Source organism: Bacillus rossius, chromosome 1 (genome assembly GCF_032445375.1).
Source record: "Bacillus rossius redtenbacheri isolate Brsri chromosome 1, Brsri_v3, whole genome shotgun sequence".
NCBI lineage: Eukaryota > Metazoa > Arthropoda > Insecta > Phasmatodea > Bacillidae > Bacillus > Bacillus rossius.
The window spans coordinates 126,085,175-126,103,645 of record NC_086330.1 but is presented as its reverse complement, the minus strand read 5'-3'; the positions used below and the strand labels follow the sequence as shown (position 1 = coordinate 126,103,645).

Below are 18,471 nucleotides of genomic sequence, written 5' to 3'. Positions count from 1 at the left end.
AGTTTTGAGCATTTAAAATATTTTCATTTTTATCTTTGCAAGTTCACTACGATCCCGTCAACGACCTAGATATTTTCTAGTTTTGTTGGTTTCCGTGAAGCGCTTCCCGGGAAATTTGTTTTGTTAGGTTGGATACTCTTCATGAACAGGCAACACACGATGCAATGGCGAACGTGGCGTGATCTATCAAAACAAAATAACTGCGTCGATAAGTAGTGTGAACATTCTTTTCTAAACATTCAACGGTAACTTGAGTAAATCGTAAACACTAAATTTACAAAATTACTTATTCTATACTATCAGGCGTGATATTTGGTTAAGGAATGTTTTCTAAGTTAAGGTTAGGATTCGGATTTTATTCCTTCAACAAGCCTTGTCAGAAGCTATTGTTTACTGTAATTGTGTTATGGTGGTTATTTTCAAAAACAATACTTTGAGGAATGTGTGTTCAAGCCATTTTGTTGCATTCTATAGTGGTTTTTCGCCCGATAATGGTAATTTTACCGCGATTTCGCAAATATAGCATTTATAACAACAATTAGTAAAAAATCGCATCTAACCTCAAAATTCGCAAAAAAATCGCATCTATCGCAAATTGCGAATTTTTCCGGCCCCTACGCATAAGCTCACCCCTCCCTCCCCTCGTTAACATTCTTCAAGGCTAGCTCATCCCTCCCAGACACACAAACCATCTAGTGTCCTCCCTTATAACGGCCCAACTTCGCTCTTCTTTGAAAAACCTTCAGTGAGAAAATGCTCATTTCACCCTCCCTTCTCCTGTAAAATTGGGCTATTATGAATGGGGTACTAAAGCAATGAGGGAGGGGTAAGATCGTTGTAAATATTTTCGGACCCCTCCCTTCCCACCAAACACGCCCAAAATAAGTATGTCAAAATATGTCACTTTTCACACCAAGTTCGAGTTGTCATCTCTGGCAAGGAATTTACAAGCTTTCAAACTTAAATATAAATGTATTTTAATAGCAAGGGTCCTATGAAAAGGAATATACCGAATAAAATCAAGCTGCTGTCACCAAACAAAGCATAAAACTGCCCAATGCGTGGTCGCTTCATTATTGCTCGCGCGAGAGGCAAGACGTGGAATGTTAGAAGAAAGATAAATGCGGGGGAGACAGACGGCAGCCAGTGTGTTTCCTGCGTGGGGAATAAGTGGTGTAGCCTTTTTTTTATGCTGGGTGAAGCGACCTTTTTCTGTCAACCCACAGGAAAGATAATTGCTTGAGCTGTCAAAATAAACATCGTTGCGGCAGTTAAAACAAGCGAGGCGGGCGTGCATCCAGTCGGTCGCTGTGTATATCTACTCGAAAAACATAACATCTCAATTCATAACAAGATTCCTTATAACCTACACGTATTGCCGGATGTTTTCAGCCTGATCCATGCAAGTTCTTTAGCCACGTTTTGAATGAAAAAAACTGGCGGGCCAGTGTTGTGCCCTGTTTTGCGGACACATAAAGAAAGCTTTTATCAATTTGCTGACAGTTTTAATATATTTTTACTCTCCTCGTTAAAATGAAGCAGATAACGTGATTGTTAACAAGTTCAAGCAGCATCCGAGATCGGCCACAGCGCACGGTATGGGGAGAGGGTGAGCAAGGGCGAGCGAGCGGCCGACTACATGTTCACACGCTGCAGCCGGAGGGTTTTTCCTGCATTTAAGGGACGTGGAATGGGGGTTGTCAAGCTCTGACAGCGGTCGACAGGAAGTGGTATCTATTTTTAGATATGCGCTGCCTACGGCAGTATAGCACTCGGCAAGAGAAATGCAGTAACATGCTACTCACCACAAGAAACTTATTTTCTGTCCAATTTTCTTCGGATTTTCGGCAATTTTTTCACGGTTCCTCGAAATCGGGTTGTAATAGAGAGGTGGTCACAATAAATGGGGTCGCAACAAAAAGGTTTTACTGTAGTTATTTATCTTAAAAATTTATGTGAACAGCTTTCTTTCTTTTTAAAACCCTTGTAAAACATTGTTATTCATCCTAAAATTTTGCTGTCATTAGCTTGTTACATTCCTATATTATGTTATAACAAATCTTTAAAAAATACAAAAACCCTATAAAATACAAAACATTATCAAAATGTACACAATTCAAAGGATTAAAAAAAATTCTAAAAAACATTTAAAAAATGGCAAAAATTGCAAAAAATTTAAAAAACATCAAACACAACAAAACTAGATTTGACTCTACCCCTCCATCTAGGCAGTGGGCCAAACAAGTCTACACACACAGTTTCCAGATTTTGCATTACCCCTTTACATTTACCATGCCTTTCTTTTGTCTTTGGATTTGACAAAAAACTGTTTACACTCTTGCTGACAGTTCGGTACACACAACCCACATTTGGCACATTACTGTTTAGGTTTCGAAAAATGTCCTTTTATTACTTCTCTGCAATCTGCAGAACTCAATTTCGTGATTACATCCTCAGCAAACTGATCTTTAAGTTTGTCCGAGAATGCTTTCATCTCAGTCTCTACTTTCATCTGTTTACACAAAATCCTGATCCCATGTGCATTACCTCTTATTGTAATAAATTTTTCCTCCACATTATCCAAACATTCATCTCGAAAAGTTTCAAATTTGTTTCCAATGTTTACGTTTCCTGAAATTACCTTTTCTATATTTAGTGTAAATTTGATTGTTTACATTAGCATTCAAATTTTTAATTTCAGTTCTCATTTTTACCAAGTCCCGTCGGAATTCCTGTGACATGCACTCCATTTTGTGCTGCCCCTGTGCAATTTGTTGTTGTATGGCACTTAACATTTGCATAATCTTTTCTGACCCCCCCACAACCTCACTTTGAATAGGTCCTGCAGGATGTTCCATGTTACCAGATATTTCTTGAGGACCTGGAAAATCCTGGTTCATAAATTCTGTGTTTAAATTTAGTTGGCTTTACACTTCACTGATAGGTTAAAAAAAAATAAGTTTCAAAATTACAACCTTATTTGACTTGCTGTTTGTTGCTCTGTCCCACGTAGTACCGCGATGCGACGATCTCGACATTCTGCGATGTGACAACGATCTTGAAACTCTACATAGTTTTGCGATGCGACGATCTCGAATTTATGCGATGCGACGATCTCGAAGTTCTGCGTACTGGACACCCTGTGTCTCGCAGCTTTGGTCTCCCGTGGTTTTTACGACGCGTGGACAAACCACTAGTTGAAGCAGTCAGGCGGTAAACAGCACAGCCGATGATTAATGGATGTGTACAAAGCTTGAAGTTCTTGACTTTTTTTTTTTTTAAGGAAAAAAATGTTCTTTGAAAATTTTGCTAATTCAGGGCGTGTAGAAGTCCGTGCCAGCCACACGTTGGGCCACCAAATGTCACCACCCACCACCTCTGGCTAACTCAAATTAGGTGATGAGTGGAACATACAGTTTGAAGGTCATGAAGAAAGACGAAATTAATAAACAATGTTCAATGTATTACCTGGTTTTAATTATTCATCTAAAAATCACAAAATATTTAGCGCAACAGAGCACAACAAAAATCTAACCGGTACCTCCATAAAGGGGAAAAACACGTAGACTTATTACAAATTACATTATATTGCCTGGATAAGTTCCGGGCAGCGACGGCTGGACAAAACACTTTGTCGCCTCGCTGTGAGCTTTGCCTACGACTGCGGTCAAAAATTTCTAATTTATTTGAATGTCTGAAGATAAAAAAAAAGAAGGTTGTTAGGCATCGCTCGGACCGTAGCCGTTAAGTTGTAGTTCAATATAACATTAATAAATGATGCGAGCCATCGCCCGACCATGACCTCTCGGCACGGTGCTCAGACAATGACTGACTTTACAGCCTTCCTTTCCTTCATGCGGGCAGTGTCCTGGGCTCGCTGACGTAATTTTCAGCCAATCACGGCGCATAGCAACAGAAGCTCCCACGAAATGCTTACTTCTGTTCCCACGACACAGCGATTTTGTATCTTTCTCGCACTCCCGTAACCATGACTCACACGCCTAGCGTGTGAAACAAAGCCTCGGTCGTAGATCTAATGAAGGAAAATCACGTCAGCACGCCTTCCCACACAAAGAAGCCAGCAAAAAAAATTACTTTAAAATTAAACTTACGAATTTTAAATTTATAAACAATAAACCTGGTGAAATACTTAACGTCTAACTTCGAAATAGAAAAAAAAACTTTACATCATTTGAAAACATAACCTGAAATTTGGCAAAAAATTATAACAAAAGATTATTACTGGATTGCATGCTGAAGACTGTAATCTGGTTTGTTACAATATGCTCGCTTCAGATTACGTGTTGAAACTGAGTCATTGATAATTTTCTTTCCTTTTTTCATTCGCATAACGACTTGCTGGACCTAAAACCTTACTTACCTTGAAAGGACCTACCTATTTAAATGATAATGACATGTCGAAGCTTGCGCCTAAGCCAACCCGAGTCTCCTTTCTTGTATGTACTTGCTTTAAATTTCTTATTGATAAAGACACAATTATATAGTAATGTGCGATAAAACTAAATAACACAGAAAACTGCTTGAAAACGCGAAATAAAACGAAATTGTGCTAAATCCGCGATATATCACGAAATCTCGTCCATCCTGAATATTGGCGATTTTTTTCCCATTTTGTAAGGACAATTCACTATCTTCAGCACACACAAATATTTCTGACAGTAACTAGCAGCCATATATATTTTATGTGATGGTGATTAATTAAAGATTTTAAAATGAAGTCTCGGAATTAACGTAATATTTTCAATAAATTGTAATCTTGTGTACGGTAATAATTTAAGATGTTGATAACTTTGATACAATGGCTGCCGTTCATTTTCTGTAAATACAAAAATAACAAACGTCCAAAATATGTTTTTCTAAGATTACGTTTTAATCATTAAAATATTACACACTAAAGTGCATTGCTTTTACTGTTTATTTAAAATAAAGTACGTAGGGTATGAAAATAAAATGAACCCTGCTTAACATAACGATTGTAAATAATAAATAGTACATGTTAATGTTGGTATTAATTTTCACGTATTTATGTTTGTATTCGCATCTATTCTCCATTGTTTTGATCTTTCCAGCAGGGCAAGTTTTTCCGTATTAAGATGTTAAATTCTTCCTATGTGATTAAAATTATTTGATAATGCTTAAAACGAAGGTTTCTGCCAGTGACCGATCATAAGAAATTCCAGCAAAGGATTTTATGTTAGTGATAAAATTTTAATGTGCTAATTCTGAAACTGCAGGCTAGACTATGAAAGACGTGATACGCTTGTGAAACATGTCGCGAGTGAGAAACACTCATTTGAGGCAAAACTCATCTGTTAAACGACAAGTTTCCATAGTAGAATGCGAAAACTTAGCGAAAAAAATAAAGGACGACTAAGAAGAGTTTTTATTAAAAACAACAGAAGCTTTTGTGTCTGCCAACGTGCCAGTGGAGAAGCTGGATCATCCAAAACTACGGGAGTGGTTCAAGGAGTTTGTGAAGGGTGGTGGTGATCTCCCAACCGCCGACTGGCTTCGCAAAAGATACATACCAGTAGTAGCAGATAAAAAACGAGAAGACATTAAAACGGCAGTAAAGGATAAACCTATTGTAATTTTGTGTGACGAGACCATTGACAGAGGGGGCGTTGTGTTTTCAACATCATATTTAAAACACTTGAACCATCCACAGCACAGTCAGTATTTCTTGCTGCATCTGTTGTGCTGGACTGTGCAGACTCATCATCTTGTGCCCGGGCAGTTATTGACGTTATTCAAAAGTATGAGGTGCAGTATAAACAGGTTGTAGCATTTGTATCTGATTCGGCACAGTACATGAGAAAATGTGCCACAACACTGCAGGGTCTGTTTGGGGATCATTTACTCCATGTCCAGTGTTGGGCACACAAACTGCATTTGGTTGGAGTGGTGTGGCAGACTAACATGGAGGAACTTAATAATGTTGTGGTGAAAGTGAAAAATGCTTTCCTCAACAAGAAAGTGCTAACACCAGTACATTGAATTTCTAAAGGCAAAATATCCATCAAATGTTTCGAAGCACTAGAAATAAAAATATAGCACTAGAAATAAAAATATAGCACTAGAAATAAAAATATAGCACTAGAAATAAAAATATAGCACTAGAAATAAAAATATAGCACTAGAAATAAAAATATAAATAACATGGTTGACTACTTAATGTGTACAATGAATGATCTTATAGATTTATTTGTACCTACTACTATTAAAAAGGCTAAAAAATATCCCCTATGGTATTCCAACCAACTAATAAAATCTCTTAAGAAGAAATCGCACTATCATAAATTATATAAACGAAATCTGAATCCTTTTTACTATTTATTATTCTCAGATTACCGTAAGGAAACTAAATCACTTATGTGTAGGGATAAAACAAACTGGCTTTGTAATATTAACAATAAAATTAAGCAAAACCCTAAACAATTTTGGAATTATGTTAAAATAATGAGAAAGGGTTATAGTCAGCATCCCTCAATTAAAATTAATAACTCAATTACGGATAATAATTATTTAATTGCGAATTCCTTTGCTGAATATTTTTCAAGTGTCTATGTTACTACAAATAACACAAATAACACAAATAACCAAAACATATCTCCTTGTTGTTCATACAATATTCCAATGTCTAATATCTCGATTAGTTTAGTCCTATGGAGTATAAAAACCATAAAATCTACATTGTACACAGGACCTGATAACATACCAAATTTTATCATCAAAGGTTGCTCCTTAATCCTTGCTCCTCTCTTACAGCATATATATAATTTCAGTATTCTAAATAGCATCTACCCTGATAAATGGAAAATTGCCAAGGTTATTCCTGTACACAAAAAGGGCAAAACTTCTATTGTTTCAAATTATAGGCCTATATCCCTGTTAAATGGATTTGCCAAAATTTTTGACAAAATAATATTTAAACACTTAGCGTTTAACGTAAATAATAGATTGTCTGATTCACAGCATGGGTTCAGAACAGGTAAAAAAACCATGACAAACTTAGTCTCCTTTCTTAATCCTATTTATTCAGAAGTCATCACACGTGGTCAAGTAGATGTTTGTTACTTTGATTTAGCTAAAGCTTTCGACACTGTTAATCATCAAATACTACTAAGCAAATGTTCCAAAATTGGGCTAAGTGATAAATATTTATCATGGTTAACAAGCTATTTAAATAACAGAAACTTTTATGTTTCAGTACAGAATATAAGTTCAGATCTCCACCCAACTCCTTCTGGCATCCCTCAAGGTGGCACACTATCTCCTTTACTTTTCAATATCTACATTGATGATATAATATCTGGATTAAAGAACTCAGTTGGCACTCTTTTTGCCGATGACTTAAAGATATATAGAAAAATCTCTTCATATCATGACAGCTATCTACTACAATGTGATATTACAGAAATTGCAAATTGGTGCACAAATAATTTGGTCAATCTAAACATGGAAAAAACTGCTATCATTACCTTCTCTAGAAAAACCTACCCAATGCAATATGAATACAAACTTGATAACTCACCTATTAAAAAATCTCAACATGTCAAAGACCTAGGAATTTTACTGGATCAAAAACTATTTTTTCATCTTCACATTGAAAACATTATCTCGGTATCTAACAAAATACTTGGTCTAATTAAATTTATCACCTTTAACACCTCCAATATTGACTCTATTCTCTCCCTCTATACAGCTCTAATAAGATCAAAACTTGAATATGGTTCTATTATATGGAATAGCATCAATAACACTGATATTGAAAAGCTTGACAGGATTCAATCTAAAGTATCTGACTATATTAACCAAAAAAATTAAATACCATCAATAACATAGATTTAAATTCCCTCCTTGGTTCATTATCAACTAGAAGAAAGATCTTAGATGCCATTTTTGTCTTCCATTGTTATTATGGTAATCTTATATGTCCTCATATATTTGATGTTACTGGCATTAAAATTCCTTCTTTTAATAGCCGTAACCCACCTTTTTTGTGCACACTTTTAAATACAAATGATATTATATATAGACTTGTTAACAATTTTAATATGTATGTTAATCACTTACAACCTACCAGAGAGAAAAAACTTGTTAAAAAAATTTTTCTTTCGGCATCCAAAGATTATCTTTATGCTCTAATGTTATTACCTAAATTATTTAATACCAGATGTATTAATCTAAGGATACTAACTGTATTTATCCACATTATATTATATGTTCTGTACTTATACATTTATTACTCTCATGAAACATTTTTATTTTAATTACTTTTTAGAAGTTAAGCACTCATATGGATATTTGTATGTTATGTTGTCTTGTTTATGTTTTTGTCCTACTATTGGTTGTTCTTATAATTTATTGTTTTGTTCTTATTTTTGTTCTGTTACTGTATTTGTTTTTTTACATGTCTTACATGTTGTGCCCACAGTTGGAGCCTTGTGCTGTTGGTGTGGCATGTAACAAATCAAATCAAATAAATAAAAATCAAATAGTTATTTCCTTAACCAGTAATAACTCGATGGAATACTTGGTTTGAGTCTGTTGACTACATTAATGAGCATTTGCGTGACATTATCAGGGTTCATACACGTCCTGGAAAACCTGGAATTTCAAAAAACTGTTTCCAGTACTGGAAATTTCCTGGAATTCGCAAATAATTGTAAATTGTCCTGGAAATTTTATCGGTATCCTTGAAATTTTATTTAGCACACTCTGTGTTACAGTAAAACACTTGATTAAATAACTTAAGTTTCCTTTAACTGAAGTGAATTCTCCGTCCGTGCAGCATGTATTGTAAACAAACATAAATTCATAGATAACATGTTGTGAAGTAGACGCTCATCTATAAACTAAAAAGGCGTAATACACGATCTTGCACTTTAAAGCTGATTTTTTTATTTCGGTGTTTTCACCAATGTGATCATTTTGTGGATTCCCAAAGTTAATGATCAAACTTAATATGAATATTATATATTAATACAGAGATACTAGTAAAAACATTTTTAAAGTCATTAAAATGAGGAAATTATTATTTACTTATAGTCAGATCTGTACATAATTCTAACTTTTATAAAATTTGTCAGTAATACTCTAACAAAAAAAACATAACAGTTTCCTTCTTGTCACAAATCATAAAAATATATTTACAGCTGCAAAGCTTTCAAGTTGATATTTTTCTTTGGGTGGAGGATGATGATGTTTCAGAACGGGCTCTTGGTATTTGGCCACAAGTTACAGCATTTGTAGATTCTTACAAAGGTAAACCCAAATCTGCTCTGTGTACCAAGTCTTTTCAGACTGTTCAGAAGGCTACTAAAGATCCACTGATGGTTGCCAAATTGTCTTTCTTTTCCTTTATTGGAAGTCAGATACAACCATACCTCAAGTGCTATCAGACTGATTCTCCCATGATTCCTTTCCAAGCTTCTGACACAATAGAATTGTTGTATGGACTAATGTTATTTTTCATAAAGAAGGAAATTTTGGATAAGGCAAACAATGATGTAGATTTGTTGCACTTGATCCTATTAGCAAGGATAATACAGTGTTTACGAAGAGTATCGAAACTGGTTTTGCAACAAGAAAACAACTGATTATGTGTGTTACACAAAAGAAAGTCACAGACAAGGATGTTTTAGTGTTCAAATCTGAATGTCTACAGTTATTGAAAGTATTGGTTAAAAGAATTCAAGATAAAAATCCATTGAAATATCCTGTAGTGAGATTTTCCAGGTGTCTTGACCCTAGAACTCTAATATGCAATGAAACTGAAACCACTGAAACATTTAAAAAGTTGCTTCAGCAGATTGAAAATAGAAAATGGATCAGTACAGGTGTGTGTGATGCAGCTTTACTACAGTTCAAGTTGTTCCTCAGAGAAGTGTCACCAGATCCTTCACAGTTTACAAACTTTGATAGAAATACTCAAAGGTTAGATTCTTTTTTTTTGTAAATATTTCCTGAACAACAAACAGTATGCAGATTTGTGGAAAGTATTTAAACTTATTTTGACTCTGTCTCATTGCCAAGCATCTGTAGAACGTGGTTTCTCTGTCAACAGAGAAAGGCTTGTGGAAAATTTAACAGAAAAAACTCTAGTAACAATGAGGAGTGTGTACGATGAATTTAAAGATAAAAAAGTAAGTGATGTTATTTTCAGTAAAGAACTGTTGGCAAATGCTAGATCATCAAGAATGCGCTATCAGCACTTCTTGGATGAACAGAAGAATTAAACATCTAGAGAGGAAAGTAGTAGAAAGAGGTAGTAGAAACTGTCCAAGAACTGAATAAGAAGAAGCTGCAGATTGAGAAGTCAATTGATTCAATGAATAAAGAAGCTGATTCAATGGCATTACTTGCTGAGAAAAGAAATTATTTCACTCTTCTTTCAAAGTCCAATGCATACAGGAAAAAAATCATGTGAATTGGCAGACGAAGTCGCAAAGTTAAGTGAAGAGATTGAAAAACTGTCTAAAAACTGTTAAAAAAGGTAATAATTGTTTTGTTGTAATTTAGAAGCCTGGAAGAATATTGAAAAACAGCATTTTTATTATTATTAGTGTTTATCTTTGAATTAAGTGCTTGCCATTTTATCGATTACAACATAGTATCAAATAACAATAGTTTTGTTTGAAAATCTGTGAAATGTCCTGCGAATGTCCTGGAATTGTCCTTGAAAATTTTTTTTCAATTTGTGTATGAACCCTGATTATCGAGTTTCTGGACAAAATCAGTAACGAAAACAGTGGAGTTAAATTTTTGAAAGAAATTACACTAGAAGAGATCAAAGTAACAGAACTACAAGCTTTATTCGTGTCACAATTATGCATCTTTAGTCGATTTGCTTACCCTTCTGGAAGGATCATCCTACCCCACAGCACATGTTCTCTCATCAAAAGTGAATGACATCAAAAGAAAATTTCATCGTTTGAGTGTTGCTGTATTTTCCTCCAATGTGAATGAAAAATTATCTGAACTTAAGACAGTGAAACAGGCGAATATGAAACAGTGCCTAAAGTTGGCTTCACTTATATGTGAAATGAAACTGGGTGAGCTTATTGACAACAATTCTTGTCTAAGAGTCTTTAATGCCATTAATTTGCTGTTCAACCCAAGAAATTTGAGTAGGGTTAGCATAGAAGATGCAAACCTACAGAAGTCTCTGCATAACTTGCCTTCTGTTTCCCATATTCCCATTGATGACTATGTTGCTTTCAAAAAGATAATTGAGGTTGAACTTTCAATTCCAGAAACAACCCAAATTGATGTTGCAAAGGTACTTTGCTCCCTTAAAGGGGACTACAGTGAATTTGCTCAAGCCAGTTGAAGGGCAATCTGGTTCCCAACATCAAATGTTGATGCAGAACGTTTATTTTGCATGTACTCACTGGTAGTTAGTGACAGAAGACAACATTTCACGCCAGAAAATGCGGAAAATTTAACTATGATAGCATTTCAATAAAACTGTCTTAATAGTAACTTTGGAAGTGCTTAATTGTGTAATTTTGTAGTGTATGTGATTGTAATTAAGTCGTGAAATTTTTTGTAGTTATTGAATTACCTGTTGTCTGTGAAACAGTTATTTGAGTGGATGTTTGTAATTTACAGTCAGAAGCTGGCCTTCAGTGATGATGAAAGTCCACAGGATGATAAAGATGCTCGCTGCCCTATAGAAGAAAAACGACCTGAGAGAGAAACTGATTCCACGGATAAGGACAGGGTATGTCTGCGTATTCTGTGATTATTTTGATTAATATGTGTTTTCTACTTCTAACATTTTTTTGTTAACCTGTGTAATGTGGATTTTTATATAGATTTTTTTTTCTGTTGCATAAAAGAAAAACATTCTCAGGTTTTGGAATGGGATCATGGGAAAAAAATTGATTTAACTTTACACTGTTCACTAATCTAGTAGTATCTCTCAGTTAAGAGTACGGGGTACTAGGAGACCCTAGGAGTTAAAACAATTTTATAATGCACTGTAAGTTTGATTGACTACACAAATCATTCTAAATTATTCTGGTAATTACTAGTGCTTCCTTGTTTGCCCGTTTGTAAGTGCAAGTGATTTGACATTGCATCTTCAAAAAAGGTAAAATACCGCCAGTTGGCTAAAAACCAAATGTTCATGCAGTCAACTCAGACTGCTAAGCAAAAGTGCTGCTTGGGTGTCCTGGATCACTAGCAGGTAGTAGGTGGTTGTAGAGGAGGGGAAGGAAGTGGGTGGGACTCTGGTGACAAACAACAGGCTCTCTCTATCTAGTGCTCTCGCTTGACGGCGGCAGCTATATTCCCTTCCCTTCCACCATCAGTTACTGTCTGCTGCGTTGGCTTTCGGTGCAGGAGGAAATTTAAAAATTAATCAGCTAGAGTTTATGTATGGATGCGTTGTGTGAGCATGCAAGACCTTATCTCGAGCAGTGTTTATGTTTCTCCCTCTGTCACACTGTTTTAATATCCAAGAACTGGCAACACAAGCAGTCTTCGTGTGTATCTGGACAGGTTTTTGTGACGTATGAAGTGCATATTCCACATAATACTTGCTTTGAACTATGGCCCAAGAAAATAGTTTTTGCGTGCATATTCCCAACTAGTGATGCACCGATATGACTTTACCGATTACCAATTCGATTACCGATTATGAGAGCAATAATCGGCAGATACCGATTCAGTTACCGATTATAATGAAATAATTTTTTTACAAAATTTTTTATTCCCATGTGAATTTAATTACAAGAGTAGGTAGGATTGAGAATACAGTTATAATAACAGTATAAAAATATATAAAATACACTATTAAGTCATTGCAAAGAGTAAATTAAATTAACTTCTATCTATATTTGTTATTGTAAACAACTTGAACTACAGTCTAATAATTGTAATTTACAATGGGTAAATTTTGTTGCGGAAAACTAGCATTATTATCGACTATCACATAAGGTTGCATCGAGAAATTACCGTTTAACAATGTAAACATGTTGCTATATTTTGTTCACTTAAGTGTATATAAAAATGTTTCCGCACTTCACTATTTTTCTCCCTAGTCGCCATCTCACTATAATTATATAAAAATGACTCAAAACCAATTCTAGCACATGTGATTTTATTAATGTTGACTGAATGTATAAAATTATAAATACTTTTTCACTTTTCACGTCACATACAAATAACACAACAACGGATAATGTTACCAAAGACGCCCATAACGAGTTTGTAAAACGCAGTGATAAACTCTGAAAGGTATCAGGACCACGATTTTAAACCGCTACTACGACTCGAAAAGATTGATTGTCATAGAATACACTGCAACTGCTTGTGGTATTTTGATTGTGTGCCATCTATTTTACGTCTCTGGCTACAGGTAATGTACAAGGCCACTAAACAAAAGACAGAACAAAAGACGAAACGTAAATAAACATGTAGGAAAAATGTATTTTTTATTGTTAGAGGCAATGATATTAATTAAACTTAACGAAATATCTGTAATCATGATATGACGGAGTTAGATGAATTTTGTAATTTATAGGGATGTGCGAAAGTGACTTTATCCACACGAAATGAAAGTGAAAGAAAATTTATCAAGTATCGCGAAAGTGAAACGAAAATGAATTTTTCTATGAGATAAATATATTCTTAACGAAAGTTAAGCGAAATTTTTTAATTAACAAAGAAAAAAGTGCCCCAAAATTTGTTCTTCAGTAATAAATTCTATTACATAAATCATTTTTGTACCTTTTGATGTATATATAAATATTACTATTTAATATAGTCAACATCCGCCCTAGACCACACAACACAGCCCCATGTCACTCGTAAATTTCAAGAATTAATCCAGATCTTTCAGCGCACAGACTATTTCCTTTACAGTCGTAATGTCGCAGTCTATGATAATATATTTATCACGTGCATGGTACTGATGAAAAAACACGTGACTACTGCGGAACGGCCGTCATCTTGCACCACTGTCACACATGGCTAGCTCAGGAAGCTGTAAACCAGGCAAGGGACATGGTCAAAACAAAACATAACAAATGGTTGCTGCCAAGTGACTTGTTGACCGTTTTGTCTAATTGGCTGTATATTATGAGGATTTTATATGCCAGTCAGAGTATGTAAATTTTAAATAAAGCAGACGACAATGTTTTTGTTTGGCTGTGCGCGAATAAAAGTAGGTACGTTCTTTGTTTATGTGTATACGGTAAATACTAAATAGTGTACTAACAGTTCTGGAATGTATGTTTTACGAATATAGTACCTACACTACTGTTTGAAAGCAAATGAATCAGGTAATTTTTCAAATATTGCATGATTTTGTTTTGATACCTAGGCCTACTGTAATCACGGTTGAATTTTGTTTACTTTATCTGCCATGTTTGTTCAAATTATGATTTTACCGTATTTTCATTAACATGAGTTTTTTTCATCACCACGTAAATTAATCTTAATGGAAATCTTTTTTCTAATTAATGTCTTTATATGATTTGCATATGTTATTACATTATTAGTAATAACAAGCAAATCATATAAAGACATTACAGTAGAATCCCAGTGCTAAGTACTTACAGGTACCTCAAGTTTTTGTACTTAGTACTGAAACATGCATACATATCTTTACAAAGAGAAAAAAATATATAAAAAAAATAGCTACAGGAGAGCCGCAATGCCATATGTATTCGCAACTGCGACTTGCTTTTTTCCCCTTGTCTAGTTCTCTGAGTATATCCACTTTTTCCTTAAGCGTGAATTGCTTTCGTTTCTTTTTATCTCCAGGATCATTCATATTGTAGCACAAATATAATGCGGTGTCTAAATAACGTAACCTGAAAAGAAACTCAACAATAACAATAAACAATCCCGGCACAGACATCAAACAGTATTTTTAGCGTAGCGTAACACTTTTGTCTAAATAATTAATACTTCTCTCAAACCTCCGTCTTTCGATGTATCGAACGGTGTTGTGTTGCTCACGTCGCATACTACGTACGGTATAATCTATGGTTGTGCGCGCAACTGTTTGTTAACTTTGTTTTGAGAATTTAGAGGTTAGAAAATACTTTGCGGTGGTATTTGTGTATCTTTGTTCTACTACATTAATCATTTAGCTGGAAATTTATTTACCAGTTTAAGTAAATTTTGGTGTAGTAATGCCACGCTACTAGTAGAATTTATACGTTATAGTGAAAATATGATACTTTAAACTGAAACCGTTTTGCATGGCGAAGATACGATTTTTGGCGGGCACTTAAAAAAAATTCGTTAAGTGAAATATACTTTATAATAAGGTACGTTATTGTACCGGTATTCTACTGTACATTTTTATTAAATTACGATTTCTTTTTCAACTAGAACAAACGAACTTCGGTAAGCTATTGAACTTTCGTTTGGCTCGAAATATTTAGCTAAAAACGAACTTCGACAGATGAAATTCTTACCGAAATCGAAAATGAAAGTAGCAAAATTTCGATTTCGGTATCGGTATACCGAACATTCGCACAACCCTAGTAATTTATACAAATATTACCGTATTTCGTCCTAAAATGTGTAACAAAATATTACACGGTAAAAACCTACTTAATTACGCCGGGACGTAGATTATCGGCAAAGGAATCGTTAAGATTATCGCTGATTACGATTCATCGTTATCCGCATCGGTGCACCACTATTCCCAACCTATTAATGGGAACATTTCATGCATAATACTGAAACCAATTTTCAACAATTTGCTCATGTATTGTAGCAATCCATTTTTGATTTGTGTAAAGTTACCGGTCTTAGTGCATTAGTGTCTGAGCTTTCCCTCCAAATCTTCTTTGCTTTGTAGTAGTTAAGTATAAGGAAAGGTCACACTTCCTCCTGTAGTAGTAAAGCATACCTTGGGGTACAGTTAACATGTTGAGACACGTCACACAAAGACATCACTCCAGTTAATAGAATACTATTGAAGGTGCAAACCTTAACTATGAAAATTTTAACCAATCAGCTCAATAATTACAAAATTCTTTTGTCAAATTTACGTTTGCATGTGCGTATCAATTGGACAAATTAAAACTCCTCACAGTAATTTATCTGTGGAATGCTGTCTCGGCCACTACACTTTCCGGTATTTCCTTTGAGAAACATGAGCAGCTTCCACAGAGAGGATGTCAGATGCTCTTCTTTTCTTCCCTCCCTCCCTCCTCTTATTTTTATTTTTCCACTCCACTTGCTGCCCATTCTTGACCTTGCATGGCATGGTTATTACACTTCACTTAATGAAATAAAAAGATTTTCTTTTTCATTTGAGATTTTTTTGTTTTATTGTCCGAAACACGAAACAACTGAATCAAATCACTTTCAATATTTTTCTCTTGCGTTCAGCTCATCCATTCAATTGTCGATAATTGCTTTTTGCTCGGGTGATGAAAATTAAGCAGAAAAAAAACAAACGTAGATTAAGTCCTTCAGTAAAAAGTTACTGGAAGTACACAACTAGTGAGGCCCCAAACCTGGCCGCACCTGGCGAAACACAGTAGCCACGAGCCAAAATGCAGATGAAGATGGTCACAATTTCTAATTAAATGGCAGAATGAAAAAAAAAAATGTTAGGTTAACTTAAAACTCGGCATGGCTCTGACCACCAACGTTAAATTTTCTATTCCACAATTCTCCTACATATTTAGCGAGAAGCCACCGAACGAGCCCTTGTTGTGCAGCGATCGACCGACGACTGACGAGATCATGGCATTGGTTGATCCACGTGGGAAGGGCAGTCACATGACCTCACCGACCAATCAAATACACTCCTCATTCACACTAACAATTACAAGCCAATCAGAACACAGAACATATACACTGAAAACCATTTTCATACATAGAAACTGGGAATTCACTTTCTCCTTCTCTCTCGAACACCGTGCGTTCCCACGCAGTGACGAGATATCGTTACAGTCTCTCTCTTACTGGGGAATCACTGTTTCGTTCTCACTTGCACTTACAGGCCTCTTAGGCCTCTCTCTTTCTACACATCACCCCAGACACAGTCCCTTGTTCTAGAACCATTATGCAACATCTGCATTCTAATAAAAACGTAATATATAATTTAGGGCTGGGCCGATCACTAAATTTGCCGATCATTCCGATACCGATCATTTTCGCTGATAATTGCCGATCACTAGAGACCTGAAAAAGAAGATGTTATTTTTCTCAAAAATAGGTGTTATTTTTCTGAAAAACAGGTGTTATTTTTTTTTTTCAAAATAGGTATTATTTTCCTTACTTTAAAACTGGTACTGATTTTTTTTTTACAAAATTATGAATTATTGTTTAAAAAAACTAACTAGGCAACGCACCACAACGCGGAAATGCCAAATTTACCACAACGCCGACAGCTAGAAAACTGATGTGTACCACAACACCGAAATACACTAATGCCGAAAAATGTCATTGCAGGACTGCTACAAAGATTAGGTTAGGTTAGACAAGGTTAAGTTAGACTAGGTTAGGCTAGGCTTGGGTAGGCTAGGTTAAGTTATATTACGCTAGGTTAGGTTAGGTTTGATTGTGGTATTTCGGCGTTAGGTACATTTAAGAAACACACACAATTTCATTCAGTTGTTATTTCGGCGTTGTGGTACACAGCAGTTTTCTAGCTGTCGGCGTTGTGGTCAATTTTGACATTCGGCATTATGGTATTTCGACGTTGTGGTAACGACCCCACTGACTTCTGCTGTTCTTGTCTCTTTTTTAATATGTAACTGTGCAGCTGCATTGTCTGCACATTAACGTTTTTGGGTCAGAAGCGTAGAAACCTTAATGTTTGAATTCTTCCGCCCGTATACACGCATTTACGGTAGGCTTACGCATTTCAAACAAAATATGGGTAACTTTACACTTAATTTAACATTAGCTGTACAATTATTATAACGCAATGCTCAAAATCCAGAAAACCACAACGAAAACAAACACCTCATATAATCGCACTAGCTACGTTACTCGTTGATAAAATAATTGGTTTTCGCGGCAAACTTGTTTACAGCTTCGTAGGATTTCATATTTTGAGGTTACGATTGAAGTTCCATACTTGTTGTATGTCTCTTTCGTGTTATTCAACTATAAGTTTAAAATATGGGTATAGGAAAGTTTAAAAATTAATTTTAATAATTATTTAACAATAAATATTGTCGTTCGTATTATACTACAACGTAATTTACGTATTAAAGTTTTTGTCAGAAGAAACTTGTTTGTATGAAAATAACGAACAAAACAGAGTGACCAACATGAAATCTCAAACATTCTTAGCCAGCCGATTTATTTTCAACCCAAACGTAAAGGCACCGTTAAAAATATAAAAGTAAATTTAATCGATGTTATGAGAATATGAGAACAATTTACGAAAGAAATTGAACATTGCATTTTTATAATTATATAATTATGTATAAATATATTTCTAGCCCGTGACAAATT

At 35.0% G+C, this 18,471-nt stretch overlaps 1 protein-coding gene across 19 annotated transcripts in view; it reads left to right on the top strand.

Moving 5' to 3' along the window:
• LOC134544890 (protein PRRC2C) overlaps positions 1–18,471 on the top strand; it is a 355,574-nt gene that overhangs the window by 38,623 nt on the left and 298,480 nt on the right. For all 19 annotated transcript variants that reach the window (XM_063388526.1, XM_063388523.1, XM_063388533.1 and 16 more), the window contains one exon: positions 11,638–11,749. In XM_063388526.1, coding sequence (XP_063244596.1) covers positions 11,638–11,749 — 112 coding nt within the window. The remainder of the gene's footprint in view (positions 1–11,637; positions 11,750–18,471) is intronic.